We start from the raw sequence: 19,224 nt of genomic DNA, 5'->3' as shown, positions 1-19,224 counted from the left end.
CTCTCTCTAAAATTAATTTATTTAAATAAATTTATAAATAGTACAAATTCATAATTATTTTGGCAACATATGCTTACATTTTCCCTAAATTGATTTCAAAGATTGTAATTTGACTATTTGCGTTAGAAGCATATGACATCAAATAGACAAATTATCAGGAGTTCTACAGTAAAGAATAATTCACAAGATATTTTATGAATTTAATAAGACTAGTTTATAGATTACAATTTCATATTGATTCGTTTGAGCATTCTCATATTTAATCAAAATTATAATTAAATGCATTTTTCATATTTGATCAAAATTACTTTTTTATTTACTTATTATTTATTTTGTCTATCATTGTTTTAACGAAAATATTAACTATAAGAGTTTTGTTAATTAGTATTAAAATATACTTCTTTTTATTAAATATTTACTTTATTTATGCATTGTAGTAAAGTATTTTTAGTGTTGAGGAGCAAAAGTACTACGATAAAAATCTTACTAAATTAATATAGGTGAGATTATAAAATATTATTATTTTATAAAGATATTATTTAGTTGATAAATTAATATTTATTAGTTTACAGAGTGTTTTGAGATTCAGTAACGGCAAATTTTGATTACATCAAAATCATTACATCTTATTAATTTTGTATCATATTTATTGAATTCAAATAAATTTTTTTAAACATACATAAAGTACAATGAATGCATCAATATTGATGATGAAGTTGAAGAATGTACCATGTCTTTGAAATTAGTTACGCGTAAGAAAATATTTATTATATCTACAATTTTTCACAATTTTATAGTGCAATTCAAAAAGAAAATATCCAAACTTTTTTGATGCAATTGAATGTCTTATATAGATCGGAAGTTAGAGAGATACTAAGGTATAGTATAGTGCTTCTACCTTAGTATATCTACTAACACTTGTTATATTCGACTCACTTGTTATATCTACTAACACTTTATCCTAACAAATGTGATATAAAACCGATCTAGAAATTTAAAACAAGAAAAAAACAATAAAATTATAGCCATTACGTTGCAGGGAAGGAAGATAGATAACAAAAAATAAAATATAAGAGAATTATGTTTCATTATAGTGTCTTATATATCTATATATATTTTTTTAAAAATATTAATTTATAATATTAATAAGACCGTATATATTTACGTAGCGGTATTCTAAAAATGAAGTATCTCATTATTATTGAAATATATGGTTTTTTCATTGGCGCAAATCAAGAGTCAGAGGAAAATATTACGTTAAAAGAATTATATTATTATTAATTTATCGAGTATAAATCTAATGAGGTTTTAGTGGAGTTAAAAGAAAACAACCCCCTTCTTCATCGTCGAGTTGAGAAGAATGTCAAAGCGGGAGCGTGGAGTGAAGATGAAGAGCACTAACAATCCCCTTCTTCATAATCCTTCAGGTAATCAAACTTCACTACGCACAAGTTTTCGAATTTCACTTTGAAATTGATTTTTTTTTGGGCGAACGACGAACTAGGGTTTGATGCTAATACAAGTTATGGAAAATTGTGACATTGTAGTAGAATTTATGCTAATGATAAGTTTGTAGGTGTGAGTACCTTGATAATGTTCTACATTTGTTTGATTTCATAAGCCAAAGGAAGTTATATGCTCAAAATGAACTTGGTCTCCTTACATTTTCTTCTACAACAACTTCTTTGATGTTATTGTTTGTATCAATGGAAGCAAGTAGAAGAACCTCCTTATATTTTGCATGAGTATGTTTTTAGTTTTTGGAAAGACCAAGCAATGTTATAGTAGCCCTTTTAAGCAGTATTTTGGTGTTCCCAGATCATGTTGGGTTTTTATGGTGTCAACTACTATAGAAAAATGACATTTTTAATATGGAACCATAGTTTATTTGGAAATTCAATTTCTTGGTTTGCTGTAGAATCTTCTGCACCTGGAATTGTGAATCATCAGCAAGTTGATATACATGTTCCTGCAAATCAAAAGCTAAAAGGCATCCATGTTCCTGGAGAAACACGGAATTTGTATCAAAACTGCTCGTTGTCTAAAAATGTTCCTCGACTCCAAAAATCAAAGGAGAGACTACAAAATTCTGGTACTACTAATATCCTGCAATCTTAGATATTGTTTTATCAGGTTGCTGACTTGTGTATCCTTATCTCGGAAAATTATTGGAAAAAGCATTTATCTACACATTATAAACTTCATATTGTCTATTTGATTTGATGTAAAATTAATTTTCTTCAAATTCGGATCAATACTTAAATAAGACCTATTTGATTTTAGTTTGGGACAAGAGGAGTTTATCTAATGAGTGTTAAATTACAATCTCTGGTGTAAGATTCTATGTATTTTCTGGGTAAGGTACATTTCTAGTCCTTATAATTTCGTATTTGCACTTTTTCACACCTATGAATTCTGTCACAGTAATACCTTGTATTGTCTGTTTGCTTGCTGCTGTCATAGATTCACTGAGTTCTATCCTAATTAACAGAGAACTTCCTGCTATATGCTTTTTTTTACATACGTACGAATCACCCAAGGCAGAGGCATAACAAAGCAAAATTAATGGAACCAATGTATTAGATAACAAACCTCTTCTAAGATTAGAAACTTTCACACAAAGGGGGTGTTCATTTGTTGGGGTGGGTGATGTGGAAGGGTTTAGCTCTTTGATTGATGTCAGAACAATGATTAAGCTACTGACCAATGATATTATCCATTTGAAGGTCACATATCTGTTTACTCAGTTTTTTCCGTATTATGATTTGTGGGGGGTGAGAATCAGCATTAGTTTTTATATAGGCGTATCTCACCTTATAAGAACTAGAAAGAAGACAGGATTTAAGAATGACCGGGAGCTAACTTCTTTTTTGTACTCAGTTTTATTCCCTGGATGCATATTGAATGAAATCTAACTTTACCTGATCAAAGAAAAAGTGAGTGAGAAGGAGCAATCTTGCTCCCCCCTCCCAGAATTGGAAATAAACATTATGCTAGTTATTTCAAAGTTGCAAAGCTGATTGCTCAATTTTCACCACAGTGACTGATCAGGAAAGGAATCATACAGAACTCCCAAGTTGGTCCCAGTTCAGATCACGATCACGGCCATCAACACAAAAAAGTAGGGTGACAGCTGATACAACCCATTCTGAAGTCATCCCAGAGCAAGCTTCTTGTTTTTCGCAGTTCAAACCACAATCACATTCACAAAAAAGAACGAAAAGTAAGATAACAGCTAATACAACAGATTCTGAAGTTATTACACAGCAAGCGTCTTGTTTTTTGCAGTCCAAACCACGACCACATCCACGAAAAAGAAAGAAAAATAAGATAACAGCTAATACAACGGATTCTGAAGCTATCCAACAGCAAGCTTCTTGTTGTTCGCAGATCAAACCACGACCACATTCACGAAAAAGATCAAAAAGTAGGATAACAGCTGATTCAACGGATTCTGAAGTTATCCCACTGCGTGCTTCTCGTTGTCATGGTCAATCAAGGAGGAACAACAGTCAAAAGGGGTTAGGCTCATCGAAATTTGAGCTTTACTTGGAGTAAGTTTTTATTGCTTTATCCTTTTCCTGTAAAACGTCATATAGTAAGTTTTTATTGCTTTATCCTTTTCCTGTAAAACGTCATATTCTAATGCAATTTGATTGGGGTGAGGAAAGGTTGGTGAAGCGCAAGTAACTGGTAGTTAAATAGGCAATTCCTTGTATGGTAAGGAAGCAAAAGATGAAGAGAAGTAAATGTAGAGAGGTCGGTGAAGGGGAGTCTTGGAGAAATGGTAAAGTTGTCTCTGTATCGAGTCGTAAAAATCAGCCGTTGATGCATCATGGTGGGCAACCTACATCACACCCTTAGGGTGTGGCCCTTCCACATACCCTGCGTGAGCAGGATGCTTCCTTTCCTGGGCTGTGCTAAATGTAGAGATGTCAGTACCCTCCAAAAAGCTTTTTTTAGCCCCTCCAAGATTTGACAGAAAGGAGGAAGCATATTTACTTCATTTCCATCTGTTTCAAACAGCCCGAGGTAAATGATGAATACTATCATTTCCATCTGTTTCAAACAAATGTTGGCTAGTTTCCACATCTTGTGAATCACTCAAGCAACATGACATATCTTCAACATATTTATAAATATGAGCTAGTCTTCTTTTAGTTACCAGTCTTTAGTGCTCATCAAGCCAAATAATAAATCTATGCTTGGGGGACGAGACACTATTCCAGACAAGCCCTAAAACATCTCACTTCACCTGATCCCCTGCTAGTGCCATGTAGCTCCTAGATATAGAGTAAGTTCCTTTTGCAGTGAGGTTGTAACATCCCCGAGCATACCACTCTCCGATTCTGTTTTTCAGTGAATTCAATTTTCTCCAATACCAGCTACAATCCAAGGGAGCCCTGTGATTCCAGATATTGATATCTTCCCTAAAGTAGATTCCATGTACCCATTTTACCCATATGGAGTCTTCCTGTAAAGCAAGCTGCCAGATCAGTTTCCCGCTGAAGTTAGATTCCAATTCCTACACCCCTTAATGTTAAGACCTCTATATTTCTTTGGTACACAAACTCTTATCATTTTTTTCAAGTCTAACTTTGTGTGGTTCATATAGGAGCATATGGAAATTGCATCCGGAAGATAGGAGAAACACATTTACGTACCTTGACAGCTTGTGGTTCTCCTTGTACTCGGAACGTTCTCACAAAGCTAAGGTGTTGAACTGGATTGCGAAAAAGAAGATATTCTCAAAAGAGTATGTTTTTGTTCCCATTGTTCTCTGGTAAGTATTTCTTCATATGTACTAAATGTATGATGCAGAATTCTACATTTTACATGTCTCTGACTGAATCCTCACATTCTTAGGGGTCACTGGAGTCTCCTGATCTTTTGTCACCTTGGTGAAAGTTTACAATCTAAAGAAAGAAGTCCTTGTATGTTGTTGCTTGATTCTTTGCACATGGCGAACCCCGAGAGATTTGACCCTGGGATCAGAAAGTATTTTTTTTCTCAGCCAAATATCTCATTCTGGGCTTACTTTGAAATGATAATCCATTAAGATAGCAGTGTTCCTGTTGCAGATTTGTTATAGACCTATTCAAGGCAGAACAGAGGCCAGAGACAAAGGACCAGATCATGAAAATCCCTCTAATGATTCCAAAGGTGATAATATTCTCTGTAGTCTAATCTCAGTCCTTTTGCGATACTTGCTCATATAAAAAGTTTCAGGTTCCGCAGCAGCAAAATGATGAAGACTGTGGCAATTTTGTCTTGTACTATATAAACCTCTTCTTAGAGAGTGCTCCTGAAAATTTCAGCATTTCAAAGGGATACCCATACTTTGTGAGTTCCTCTGTCTGATACTTTGATACCAGTTCCTCCTTACCTTTTAACATATCAGGAATTTGTGTAGTCGTCATTATAATGGGATGTTTTTTGCAATTTGGTGTTGTTTCATAGATGACAGAAGACTGGTTTACTCCTGAACGGTTGGAATGTTTTCTCCAAGAAGTGCAATCGGCTTCTGGAAGTACTTCTGATTCTGATGAATGCTTCCTAGATGACGGAGATGTAGTGTGTATAGATCCCTAGCTAGCTTTGCCAGTGACATAGCATTTGTGCAGGATTTTAAGGCTTATTTTGGTTGAGGTTTTTGGACAATGGTGGATATGATTAATTAAGGCTCAAATTGATGTTTATTTTGTATTTTTGTTAATTATGGTCGGCATAGCTATAGTGTAAATATACATGTCCTCTTTAAATTCCTGTTTCACTTTTTTTTTTTGCAATGAATTTGTATTAATAATGCAGAGATTATAGATGTAGAAAAATTAACTAATTTAATAACATTGTTGCTCTTGAAGACTTTAACCATGTTCAAAGCTATAGAACATGTATGTTCTTATCCCCACTTGAATAAGATGATACGTAAGTTCTTGTAGTGAGCCAACTGGCCATAAGTCATAAGCAATTTTTAGATTCAAAATAGTTTAAAGAAAAAAAATTAAACTATTTTTTTGTGTGTATTGTAATTTAATTTCGTATTCGAAAAAAATTTGGTCATCTACAATTTTACAAGATTATTAGTGAAATATAAATAAATTTGATTATCAAAATAATAATTATAAATTAGTCATTGAAACAAAAAAAGTCAAAAAAATATGTTTGACTTAAATTTACTCATATGGGATTATATTTTTTAGAAAAAAATAATAAAAATTTAGATTGAAAATTATTATTTTTTTCATTTCCGTTAGAGGAAAATGTGAGCCATTTGTTTACAAGTAGGGATATATATAAGCCACTTTCATAACAAAGGGTATATCAGCTCTTAATGACAAAGTTAAGAGGTATATCAGACCCTTTTTCCTTCAAAATAAAACACACACTATGAAAATGGAAAATATTATATGGAGATAGAAATTTCTTATACTCAAATGTACTACATTATACATTTGAAAAACAGAAAACGCAAATAAGATTAAAAACATAAATCTGCTTTTTATCAAGTGAGACCATTTAACATAGGAAACACAATTAAAGCAGCAACCCATAATTTTGTAGTACATACAATTTAAATAATAACTTAGACATAACTGTCGATCAATGATTTCCTCATCTCATCAACAATAGCAGTAGGTTGAGCTTCTCTCAGCTTGAAAACACTTTCAATAACAGATAGCTCTGTTGCCGTAGTGTCCGAGCCAGTAAATGCTGTCCAGTCATTGACAGTCAATCCAGCACCAATCACTTCACTACCGCGGTTCACAGTTCCTGCAACCAGAGGAACCTGAAGAAGAGTTGAAAGCTCATCCAAGTCTTCAATGGACGTATGAGGATGTACCTGCTCCAAAAAGAAGTCTTAGCGAGATGAGGCAACAAAACAATATGAATTTACCATAGCTAAGTACAAACTGATGTGACAAGTATGACTTAGTGATAATGGTATATTATGAAAACACTTATATTCTTGTTTATGTATATTATGCATTAGGATTGTTCCTCCATCACCCTGTTCCCTCCATTTAAGATTGCCTACTTACCAAACCTCCTGTGTTTGAGATAGCACAATAGCTGCCAACAAGAATATTCCCTGCTATTGTTTGCCTGAAAACTTCCACACCAAGAACATCAGCAATCATCTCTTCCGTTTCCTGACAAAAATTACATTTGACAATCTTAGGTGACAGAACCCAATTAATCAAAATGATGAGAAGAGCAACTCGCAACTAGTTGAGGTAAAAACAATAGGAATACAACGAAAAGTAAAGGATCGAGGCACTAATATGAGGAGCATAAACAATTGACCTAAGAGTAAAATAAACAAAGTTGAGCAAAATATAAACAAGGCAGAGAGAACTCCTACAGACATTGTAGCATTATACTGCATTAATAGAGAGTAGAGACTATAATCTATGAAGAACGTTTCTCCCGTTACACATTCCTGAATATTGGAAAAACACACTAATGCAATACTCTATGACAAGGATTAACTTGTTTAATCTCACGAGTTCTTGAGTTCTCTATATAAGACAAACTATAGATGAGATGCCGACCATTTGTATCCAAAAATACACAATAATTGGCTTATGCCTCGACATTAATAAACAGGGAGGGGAATAAACATCAGAGATCTACACAATATCATTCCAATTTGCCGCAAAAAGTAGCCAAACAGATTATTTACCTTGTCAAGATCTGTATGTGTCAGAGCAACATGATCGTTGCAAGCAATGCAGTTGCCCAGGGCAGATAATCGCTCATCAATGCGCTGGACCACAACTCCATCTGGCAGACTGTTCCTCAAGTGCTGAAGTTCTACCAGCAGAAACAAAAATAAAAAGGCAGAACCAAAGTCAAAGATGAGAGCGATAGAAGTCAATTCAGCTTTAGTGAGAAAAGAATTTAAATATTTCAAGCAGAACTTCTGTTACACTAAATGAGCATGAGATATCATCATATCAAGTGACAATTAAGGACTAGTATGTTCAAGTTTTTTTGACGCATTCTCATTTTCACTATTGTTGTCAATCAATCCTACTACATAAAAAGAAAATATAAAACCAGAAATGCTACACAAGGAATTGTTACGCTTTTTACCATATTTTATGGATTCAGAACTTCCATCAATTTAGGTGAGCCTTATTTTTTCTTTTGAAGGTCCAAACACTTATTTTGTTGTAAAGACAATTACATATTGTCAAGTTTAACATAGGCAATAAAAATTGTTATCAAATTATCCAATTTGAAATCAGTCAACCCAAACATGATCTAAGTTCATCAAACCTAATTGAAAAACAAATAAGTCAAGAAAGGTGGTACATACTACATAACAAGGGCAAAAGATATAGGTAATACATATGTAGGTATCAAGTATAACAGATGATTAAACCACCAAAAGTATCTCTAAGACTTATCATCATAACAAACAACGGTATAACACATCCAGAAGGCCCAAGGGTGTGAACCTCTGATACCAGGGTTCATACCACAGCAGAAACAAAACATAAGTACCCGATGAAATACCGGGATAACACTGTTAATAAAAAATAGCACAGTGCACAAAAACATGGATTTCTACCCATTGAATACTAGTCCAGTTAAGGATCTTTACCTCAAAGATTTACAAGTGCACCACTTGTTGAAATTACTGTTAATCACATCGCAAATAAGAAAGATGTTTCTAGAGCATGGAGAATATATTATTACCTTGATCTGTAGTAGTGTGAGGCAAGAGAAGACCATTTTTGTTTCCTGCACAAAGTCAGAGAAGTGAAATTAGTTAACCAATAGAGTCACTGAGAAACTAGACATTAAATTTCCAAGATAGCTAGAGTTGTTGTCAAGTACCAGCGCAGAGTCTTCCAATTATCCTTGTTCCTCCAATAGAGGTTTTGATCACTGGGATAATGCCTGATAGCTCAGACTCAAATGTGCTGGAAAAAATATACAGATCACATCATTTTCATTGAGTTGAGAACCTGAAAACTAGATTATAACAACTTTTATATTTGTGCCTAGACATTGGAGTCTATTTTTAAAGTTCCTAAATAGTGAACGAGGAAAAGGCTATCCATTTCCCACTTTCTTCATTGTAATTTCCCATATTCCTAGCTCAAGTACTTATTCAATCTTTATCTCTGATTTCCGTGTTCTCATCTTGGAAATTTTGAATGCTCAGCTCCAATGATTCTTTTTCAAATCTTTTAGTTTCAAACTAAATAACTTTCCAATATTACCAAATACTATTAAGAAATAGATAACTTCAAGATTGAAAAAAACAAACCTGTAGAAGTTTTCAGAACCCCCAATAGCTACCAAGCAATATGCATTGGTCAGCTTTGAGAAAACTCCAATTTCACACGAGTTTTCAAATTGAAGTCCTGCAATTAAGTAAAAAACATTAGAAAAATAGCATAACAAAATTAATATCCAATTTGGCAATTGATCAATTACTCACTAGTTGCCATTGCTAGTAAAAAAACAGAATTGCTTGGAGCTTGAAAGATCTGTCAATAACCACAAATGACACAACTATTAACAAAGGAAGATAAATATGATGTTCAATTAATAAACTCTACCTTCAATACCAAACTAGTTGGATTCAACTTTATGAATCCTCTATATCATCTAATTAAGAAACAGAAAATGGAACTAAATAAAAATTCCATCTTTGAACTTTCTTTTTCGCTTTCATTCAAAAAGTTAATCTAATTAATAACAAGAAATCTATAACTGAACAAAAATTTCATCTTTGAACTCATTTTTTCTTCCTTATCATTTCGATAAATTATCAGACAACAAACGAAAAAAAAAACAGAAAACAAAATCATGACAAATCATATAAGAAGACCGCTAAATAAATCATGATTAGGGTTTTTGCATCGTGAAAAACAGGAAGGCAGAGAGAGAAAGAGATGAACTTTACGATTGGATTTGGGCGAAAAAAAGATATTTTGAGGAACTCGGCGGCTGAAAAGGTTTCACAGCGGTGAACGTTTGCAGCGATTTGATTATTGGAGAGAGAGAGAGGGGAATAAATAGAGAAAATTTGGGCCTACGATTTGGTTATATAGTCCAAATACTAAAAAGGGTTTGGGCCTGGTTTTACTTGAACCTCAAGTATGTTTGCTAATCAAGAAAAGTGAGTGAAAAAATACTTGCTAGTTGCTATGTACACACTCGAAACATCGGTGTGAAAAGTATTTCACGACCCTTTCTTTATTTTTAGTCATTAATTAGTTTTGTTAGGAATTCACGAGTTAATATATATATATATATATGTATTATTTAACTTTTTAATACAAATATAGAAAATCTAGTGGATTCTTTTGAACCCATGAATCTCATCTAGTCAAACACTTTCTAAGGGCATCTCCAACCCTGTAATCTATTTCACTCTCCAAATATAGCCTTTTTATCCAACTCCAACTCAATTCTCTTTTTACTTTTTCTCTCTTCTTAATATTATATTATTATTTCTATTTCAGTCCTATTTTCTTATTTAATAATATAAATCCATTGTTTCTTTTTTCGAAATAATCATTTTTATATTATTTTCATGTATATAAATTTTTATTTTTTACAATTTTTTTAATATAAAATTATATTTTATTATAAATTTCTAAATAACATACCTTAAAGCAAATATTATGTAATAAACAAATTAATGAACAATTTAAATAAAAGTGAAATCATTAATTGAATTTGATTATACAAGCATTACATATATACTTTCAATATTATTAATGAAATTTGATTATACTAGCATTACATAAGTACACAACTTTCAATATTAGTATTACTTTGCTCACATTCTATTAACACATAATGGAATTTAAAATGAGCATTTTTGTCCGTAATTTTTTAATGTCTAGCTAAAAATTGTTCCAATTGAAGATTTTCGTCTATCACCATTTTTTTTGTTGCGATTGGAGCCTTTACGACATCTTGAATTGGTGCATTAAGATTACGTGTATCCTCAATTATGTTGTGCAATATAATACATGTAGTCATTATATCATGTAGCACTTTCTTTTTTCCAAAAAAAACGTGATTATCCTATGATAATTGCAAAACGTGATTGCAAACCTCCGAATGTACGTTCAACATCTTTTCGACTCAATTATTCTTTCATCGTGTAATATTTCTTCTATTGAGAACGTCAATTACGAATATTTTGAACAATTATAGACCATTTAAAACCGTGCATTTTTTATAGTGAAAATTAATAATAAAATTAAATTATATTAAATTGACAAAAAATTAAATTAAATAAAATATTATTAATTCGGAATATATGTAGTATATATTAAATAATATATATTTGTAAAAAATATCATATTACATTTAAAAAAATTTCAAATATTAGAGATTTAATTCATAACTTTATATGAAAAATAATATGTTAATAACAAAATAATAGAAAATAATAAAATAATGAAAAAGTGAAATAGAGAGTGAGAATAGTTTGGAGAACTAATATTCAACTCTCTATATATATAGAGAATAAACAGTGAAATAGAGGGTGATTGGAGAGTCCATTCTCTATTTTACTCACCAAATATAGAGAATGGAGAGTAAAATAGAGTGGGATTGGAGATGGTCTAACTTATTTTAAGTTATTCTATTTTATATTTACCAAATACTTTCAGAAGTCAATGGAGACACCCTCTTAATTAGCGTTTGGACACGTGATTTTATCTCATAATTTAAAAATAATGAAATAAAATTGGTGTTTGAATATTTAGTTTTATATATTTTTCAATTATAGAAATTGATCTACTTGTTTGTATTTCGTAAAAATAAAAAATCCACTATTTTATATCTTATAATCATTTATTATATATGTAAATAATATTATAGTTGATATTGTTATCCTTACAAACTTTTAAACCAGTTATATCATATATAACTATTATTCTTATCAATTAAATTTATAATTGATATTACTATTTTTAACAACATGTATATCATTTATATTGAGAAATGCATGATGAATGTGAGAAAGTTGTTAATCGTCTGTAGTATGTGAGAGGATTATATAAAGGAGTAGTATACTATAATCTACAATTCGTGTTCAATTTTATTATTTTATTAAACTAAAGTTTGATTAATAAATATTGTATTTTTTTTGTTATAATAACTTTGTGGTAGATGTGTATTATATTTCTATTTTGAACTTTTGCTTATTTGGCAAGGTTATATATATAACCAATTGGAGTTATCTTAATAATTTTTACAATTTATGAAATTTTATAGTCTACTAGCAAAAAAAAGAAATACTTTTAAATATAGATAGCATATTCAAACAAAACTTCAACTCTATAAACAACTCTGATATGGAGTCCCATAAAATTATGTCATGGAGCTTTAACTTAAACGTCTTTTTATATTTAAGTTTATTTAAAAAAGAGTGACTTCTTATTATTATTATTATAATTATTATTATATTTAAAAAAGAATGGTCAATTTTTTGGGCCAACATTTTAATTTTAATTTTTTAAGTAACATGTTTAAGGTAACAAAATTAAAGAGTATTTTAGTATATTGCATAAGTTTAATTTCAAATCACAAGACTAAAAAGGTCTTTTTAAATTTTCAATTTTTCTGTCAAATAAAATTAGGTAATTTTTTTTAATTTGCTGGTCAAATTTATTTATTAAATCATTTTTTTGTAAAAATTATTATAGATGCCCCAAATTTAGTTCACATATATAAAAGCTAAATTACAATATAGAAAATTAGTTTTAAATTCCTTTTCTCTTTTATTATTCTCACTTCTTTCTTTTTATTTCTCTTATTTTTACACCAAAAGTTGAAAGAAAAAATAAAATAATAATAAAAAAGTCAAATAATAATAATCAAAGAATTCAAAAAATAATGTATATGTGAAAAATTAAATACATGAGTTTAAAAAAATAAAATAAAAAAATTATTTGAAATTAGTTTTACGAAAAGGGTCAGAAATGTTGAGAAGAAGAAAGCTGACGATTGAAACATGTCAAAGGAACACGTCCAACGAAGCTATATGAAAGTAACAAAAATGTCATCCGTTTATAGTTTGGCTAAATTATATCCTTACCATCAATACTTTGACTTCAAATACCCTTAAACTATACGTAAGGAAAAAATGCCCTTCTTTCGTAGTTCAGTCCAAAAGTGCCTTATCGACAATAATTTGGTTCAAAAATGTCCTTATTATTATTTAATGGGTCAAAAATACTCATTTCGAAATAAATATATTATTGTTTTATTTTTGACATATTCTTTTTCTAATAATATTTTTTAAAAATTAGCAAATATTTTTCCTACTTCAATTCAGAAAAAAATAAAAATAAAAATATTATCATTATTTTTTATTGTTATATAAATATAAATTAATGATGGATATGTATATTCTTATATATATAACATATATTATAGGCATAACACATAATTGGATCCTTAACTTGACTTCAAATTATAACTTTGACCTTTTAACTTTGTCACTGCACAAATTGACACCTTAACTATAAAAAGACACTCGAATCCTACCTGACAAAATGCGTGAGATACATCCAAATTAGACACATCAGAGATAAATTTGAGGATCCCAACAATGAAAAAACATTGAAAAGACTATTTTTTTTAAAAAAAAATTTGATTTCCTTTTTTCTCTTTCTAATTTTTGAAATGTTCATTTAGGCATTTTATCAAACAGTTTAAATGCACCGTTTTACTTAATAATTTTTAGTATTTTATGTTTGTTTCTTAGCCTTTGAAAATTCGTAATTGTAATTTGCTACTAACTATGACAATCATAATATACAAAACATCTTTCTTTCCATTAAGTATTTGACAACTTAAAGAACAAATATACTTCAAACTAAAGAAAGAAGAATAAGGTAATTCATGACTTGCTATATCTATGGGCTGCTCTGAAATTTTTTTTGGAGGAAAGGCTCAAAATAATACTTCATCTTTGGGTTAAGGCTCAAAGTGATCCTTGATTTTTCACATGGAGCACTTATAGTCCTCATGTTTGCAATATTGGTGCATTTTTGTCCTTCCCTAAATTTTTGCCTATTTTTTGACGTTAATTTCGCCCAAAATTTTATATATGAAATGTCCGATCGTCTTTTATATATTTAGTAGAAATAATAACTCTATCTGAGAGGTCATAAGAAAAACACCTTGTTTTGTTCACTAGAAATATTACTGCAGCTGAACTAAAAACATATTAACATATGACTTTGTAGGAAAAGAAAAAATTATACTATTGCACGTGAAATTATCGTGATGAACCTCTCGACTTTACCTGCAAGACGATTTCTACTAAACAAAACAAAGTGTCAACCTTGATACCTTGACTAAGAGCCTATTTGGCTCAGCTTAAAAGCTGGTCAAACTGACTTAAAAGTTGATTTTTGACTTATTTAGCTGTTTGACAATCCTCAAAATAACTTATTTTAAGTTTAAAAAAATTTATTTTAAGCCAAAAGTTAAAAGCTGGGGTAGGGGTGCTTTTTTTTTTCCAGCTTATAAGCTGTTTTAAGTTGACCATATTTTTACCTTTTTACCCTTAATATTTTTATACAATCTCCAAATTACCCACATAACCCTAACATCTCTTTCTTCTATTTTCCCTTTTCACGTGTGGATGATAGACAATTACTATTACTAATGAATGAAAATAAAATAAATCTTAAATCTTTCAAGTGATCTATTCAAATTATATATTATTAAAATGTAAAATAAGTTGCACATATAACTTAAATAAAAATTTATATTCCTCTTATAAATAATTTGTGATAATAAAGAAATATGTGAATGATAGACTATTATTATTACCTATGGATGAAACTAAAATAAAATCTTAAATCGTTCTTTGATCTATTCAAATTATATATCTTTAAAATCTATAATAAGTTTATATTTCTCTTATAAATAATTTGTGATGAGAAAGAAATATGTGAATGATAGCAAAATATAATTATTTATGGCTGTAAAATATAAATTAATTAACTTTTATTATATAAACAGCTTTTAAGGGTATTTCAAACATTTTGATTTAAAAGTTGTTTATCAGCACTTATTTGCCAAACACATCAACAACTTTTTTTTTAACTTCAGCACTTTTATCCAAACGCATAACTGGTTATTTTAAAAATAAGTTTCAGCACTTTCAAAAGTACTTTTTTAAAGCTGCTTTTATTAAGCCCATCCAAACGGGCCCTAAATTAAGGAAGAAGAATCGTTAATCGTTCAAGTATATGAATTTTCTGCACATGTCTTGAACAATATTTTCTTTAATTTTTAATATAAGGACATGAATTTTAGAAATTTAGCTTAGGGTTTGTTTTTTTAAAAGAAATAAAGAAAAGATGGTAAAAATATTTTCATAAATGAATTTGTTTTCTTTTTCACATTATTCTATATTATAATTTATTTTTATTTTTTTAAAATCTAGGTGTATTTATTTTAGTTAGTTAGCAACAACTTAGTGGTTCACTTATCCACGTCAGAGTAATTATATGTCACTCATTGTGTCTGAAATATTCGAGTGTTTTTTTTATTTAAGTTTTGGATAGTTAAAGTGTCTATTTGTGCAGTAACAAACTTAAAAGTCAAAGTTATAATTTGAATCTAAGTTAAGGGGCATATATATGTATTATGCCTTTATTATATGTTGAAAGGGTACATGAAATTATTGTGTTTTAATTGATTAAATGAGATTAAAAAGAAAAAAATATTTCCTATATTTGGACCTTCAAATGCTCAGTCCAAACAACCAAACGATCACCCAAAGGTGTATCAACAAGACGGCCAAAACAGTCGACTAAAACAGCCAAGCAAGGGGCCAAATCGGAAAGCTAAGTTGGGAGGCGAATGCCAATTTTTCAATATGTATTTCTTCAAGTCTTTACAAGAGTAAAAATGCTTAAAAACTCTATACAAGCCCCTTTTTAAATTAGTCAAAATCGCTGGGAAGCAAAACCAAAAAAGAAAAGCTACAAAAGGAAACTTTACAAATAGGCAGCAAGCTGCTTTATTTCCAAAAGAGGAAATTGCCCCATCAGTTGTTGTCCCATCCTTGGGGGACGTCCTTGTTTTGGCAAGGTTAGCATTAATTGCTCATCTTAGCCTACAATCAACCCCCCAATGGCTGATCTGAAAAGTGGCATGTGTTCTTGACCCTTGGTCTGAAGATTGACATGTGTTCTTGATCCTCCGTATAGAGATATGCCCGGCCACATTGACGAAGGCGCTACAATTGTTGGATTTTAATGTAACGCCTTGTGGGGCGGTCCATGCTCCCTTACCTGATTTGGCGACGACGCCGACGACACACAGCTGCATATAATTGTTGACCTTGTTGCGAAATTGCCACAATTCCTCATACTTCTCACATGTTACATCCTCCAGTGTTGTCCCTTCCATTGAACAAGGTATTGTGAGCTTGAGTTGTTCCAACATTTGCCACGAACAATTTGATGATCAATGATGGCTTCAATTTGTTTGTCCACGGTTGACAGCGTGATGAAAATTCGAGCTCTCCCGAACTACCCCCGCTCCTTGTCTTTCATGTCTTTAAAGTATGGTTTCAGTTGGCTAGCATTGAAGACAGGATGAATCTTCAAGTGATGGGGCATATCAACTCGATATGAAGTCTTGCCAGCCTTGGCAATAATCTCGAAAGGGCCCTCATACTTGCGAATCAAACTTTGACTTACATTCCGCAATGATTTGAACTGTCCAGGATTGAGTTTTACCATAACTCGATCACCAATTCGATAGTCATCTGGGCGCCGCTTTCTATCAACAAATTTCTTCATTTTCCGGGCTGCCTTATCAAGATATGACAGTGCAAGGTCAACCTGCTCCTTCCAGGCTTTCGCCATATGATAGGCACCAGGACTCATCAAGCCGATGTCAGCAGGCAAAGATTGGGGTGTGTTAGGTTGTTGCCCCGTTGCCAATTCAAAAGGGCTATTTCCCATTGCTTCGCTCCGCTGCAAATTGTATAAAAACTGGGTGGTGTCAAGCAGTTTGGCCCAATCCTTTTGGTTTGCATTGACATATTGTCGTAAGTAGCATTCCAAGAACACGTTAATACGCTCGGTCTGCCCATCCGTCTGTGGATGAAAGCTGGTCGAAAAATGTAACTCCGACCCCAATAGATTGAATAACTCTCTCCAGTTTGTGCCGGTGAATCAAGGTTCTCGATCACTGATGATATGCTTGGGTATGCCCCAATATTTGACGATGTCGCAGGAAGATACGGGATGCCTCCTTAGATTTGAAACTCGCCGTCGTTGCAGTAAAAGTCGCGTACTGTGAGAAGCGATCAACCACAACCATGACGGTTGCAAACCCTTTCGAGTTCGGCAAGCATGTAATGAAGTCCATAGTGACGCTGTCCCAAGGCTTTTCAGCGATGGGCAACGACTATAACAGTCCACCCGGCGCCTTCGTCTCGACCTTGTCTTGTTGACTAATAAGACAAGTTCGCACATACACCTCGATGTCATCTCGCATCTCAGGCCAATAATAGGAAGCCTCTAACAAAGCCAAGGTCCTCTTCTGCCCAGGATGGCCAGCCCATACAGTGTCATGTCCCTCTTTGATCAACGTATGTCGAAGGCTAGCCCACTTTGAGACGTAGACATGTCTGCCCCTAGTATAGAGCAAACCACATTCTTCCTAAAATTTCTTCGTCTTGCCTTGTTGGGACAAGACGATGAGTTGTTTTGCCACGGGATCATGTTGCATGCCTTCCCTTATCTCGTCAATAATAGTGCTGCAATTCGATCTCACAATCACAACCAAGGCAGCCTTGCGAATAAGCGCATCGGCTACCACATTAGCCTTCTCCGGCTTATACTCAAAGGTGAAATATAATTCAGCCAAGAAGTCTTGCCAACGTTCTTGTTTGGCAGTCAGTATCTTGTGAGACTGGAAGTACGTTGTCGCGACGTCGTCCGTCTTGACAATAAAATGAGCACCCAACACATAATGACGCCAAGTTCTTAAACAATGAACTACGACTGTTTTATCCCTTTCATGAGCAGAATACCGCCATTCTGCATCATCCAATTTTATACTTTCGAAAGCTATTTGGTGGCCTTCTTGCATTAGGATGCCACCAATAGCAAAATATCCGTATGCACCTCAAATGCCTTAGTAAAATTAGGCAGTGTCAAAATCGGCTACTTTGTAAATGCTGCCTTAAGTTTCTCGAAGGCAATTTGGCAATCATCAGTCCACTCCCACTCACGATTCTTTTTCAACAAATCAGTGAGTGGAGCATCAATAGCCGAGTAGCTAAAAATGAAACGCCAATAATAGTTGGCGAGGCCAAGGAAAGACCGTAACTCGAGGATCTTCGTTGGAGCCTCCAATTTCGAATTGCTTTTACCTTGTCTCCGTCCATCTTTATCTCACCATGACTGATTGTGTGTCCGGGGATTTGGACAGTAGGCTGAGCAAAACTGCACTTCTCTCGCTTAACGCACAAGTCGTTGTCATGCAAAACTTTGAACACCTTGCACAAGTGTTCCACATGATCCTCCATGTTGTTGCTATAGATGAAAATGTCATCCAAGTAGATGACCACAAACTGATCCAAGAATGGGTGGAACAACTTGTTCATCTATGTACAAAATGTCGCTGGTGTATTTGTCAAGCCAAATGGCATGACCAGCCACTCAACAACACCATAACGAGTCACACAAGTTGTCTTAGGTTCATCACCTTCGGCAATTCGAACTTGGTAATAACCTTTCCTCAAGTCCATCTTCTTGAACACCTTGGCCTGTCCCAATCGATCAAATAAGTCAGCAATCAAAGGAATGGGGTATTTTTTCTTCACTGTGACTTTGTTGAGCGCTCGGTAATTGATACATTAATGCATCGTCCCTTCCTTCTTCTTTTGGAACAAAACAGGCGGCACTAAATGGCGCCTTGGACGGCTTGATATGTCCCAAATCAAGGAACTCCTTGAGTTATTTCCTATGCTCCAATTCCGGGGGTGCCATACGATAAGGCGTCATGGCAGGCGGCTTTGCCCTAGGAATCAACTCAATCTGATGATCAACTTCCCTTTGGGGTGGCAACCATTGGGGAAGTTCTTCCGGCATCACGTCTTTGTTGTCACTAAGGACCTGCTCAATGCAAGGAGGCAAAGGTAGTTCCTCAGAAGAGTCTTCGATGTCTCCAACAAGGGAAGCAAGAAAGGTTGGC

At 32.7% G+C, this 19,224-nt stretch overlaps 2 protein-coding genes across 2 annotated transcripts; one reads left to right on the top strand and one right to left on the bottom strand.

Moving 5' to 3' along the window:
* The first annotated feature begins 1,189 nt into the window (after positions 1–1,189).
* Positions 1,190–5,762, top strand: LOC101254774 (ubiquitin-like-specific protease 1D). The gene is made up of 8 exons (XM_004253198.5): positions 1,190–1,427; positions 1,919–2,092; positions 3,041–3,554; positions 4,616–4,783; positions 4,867–4,998; positions 5,082–5,163; positions 5,230–5,343; positions 5,461–5,762. Exons 1-8 carry the CDS (start codon positions 1,361–1,363, stop codon positions 5,590–5,592), a joined length of 1,383 nt encoding a protein of 460 aa, XP_004253246.2. The 5' UTR covers positions 1,190–1,360; the 3' UTR covers positions 5,593–5,762.
* A 631-nt stretch (positions 5,763–6,393) lies between these two features.
* LOC101255078 (eukaryotic translation initiation factor 6-2) lies at positions 6,394–10,146 on the bottom strand. Its single transcript, XM_004253199.5, has 8 exons — positions 9,929–10,146; positions 9,461–9,509; positions 9,287–9,383; positions 8,851–8,936; positions 8,710–8,754; positions 7,688–7,818; positions 7,044–7,154; positions 6,394–6,844 (listed from the first exon to the last, which is right to left on the bottom strand). Exons 2-8 carry the CDS (start codon positions 9,468–9,470, stop codon positions 6,587–6,589), a joined length of 738 nt encoding a protein of 245 aa, XP_004253247.1. The 5' UTR covers positions 9,471–9,509; positions 9,929–10,146; the 3' UTR covers positions 6,394–6,586.
* Between the last annotated feature and the right edge of the window lie 9,078 nt (positions 10,147–19,224).

This window comes from Solanum lycopersicum, chromosome 2 (genome assembly GCF_036512215.1).
Source record: "Solanum lycopersicum chromosome 2, SLM_r2.1".
Lineage (NCBI taxonomy): Eukaryota > Viridiplantae > Streptophyta > Magnoliopsida > Solanales > Solanaceae > Solanum > Solanum lycopersicum.
This window is presented reverse-complemented; position numbering and strand designations above follow the sequence as displayed.

Bases quoted from the DNA above. Each gene is read 5' to 3' on its own strand.
- LOC101255078 (XM_004253199.5), bottom strand. The intron at 7,819-8,709 runs GTAATAATATAT...TTCTGCTGGTAG, and splicing joins TCACACTACTACAGATCAAG to AACTTCAGCACTTGAGGAAC. The intron at 6,845-7,043 runs GTAAGTAGGCAA...TTTTTGGAGCAG, and splicing joins TCTCAAACACAGGAGGTTTG to GTACATCCTCATACGTCCAT.
- LOC101254774 (XM_004253198.5), top strand. From the start codon at position 1,361: ATGTCAAAGCGGGAGCGTGGAGTGAAGATGAAGAGCACTAACAATCCC. The intron at 5,164-5,229 runs GTGATAATATTC...AAAAAGTTTCAG, and splicing joins TCCCTCTAATGATTCCAAAG to GTTCCGCAGCAGCAAAATGA. The intron at 5,344-5,460 runs GTGAGTTCCTCT...GTTGTTTCATAG, and splicing joins CAAAGGGATACCCATACTTT to ATGACAGAAGACTGGTTTAC.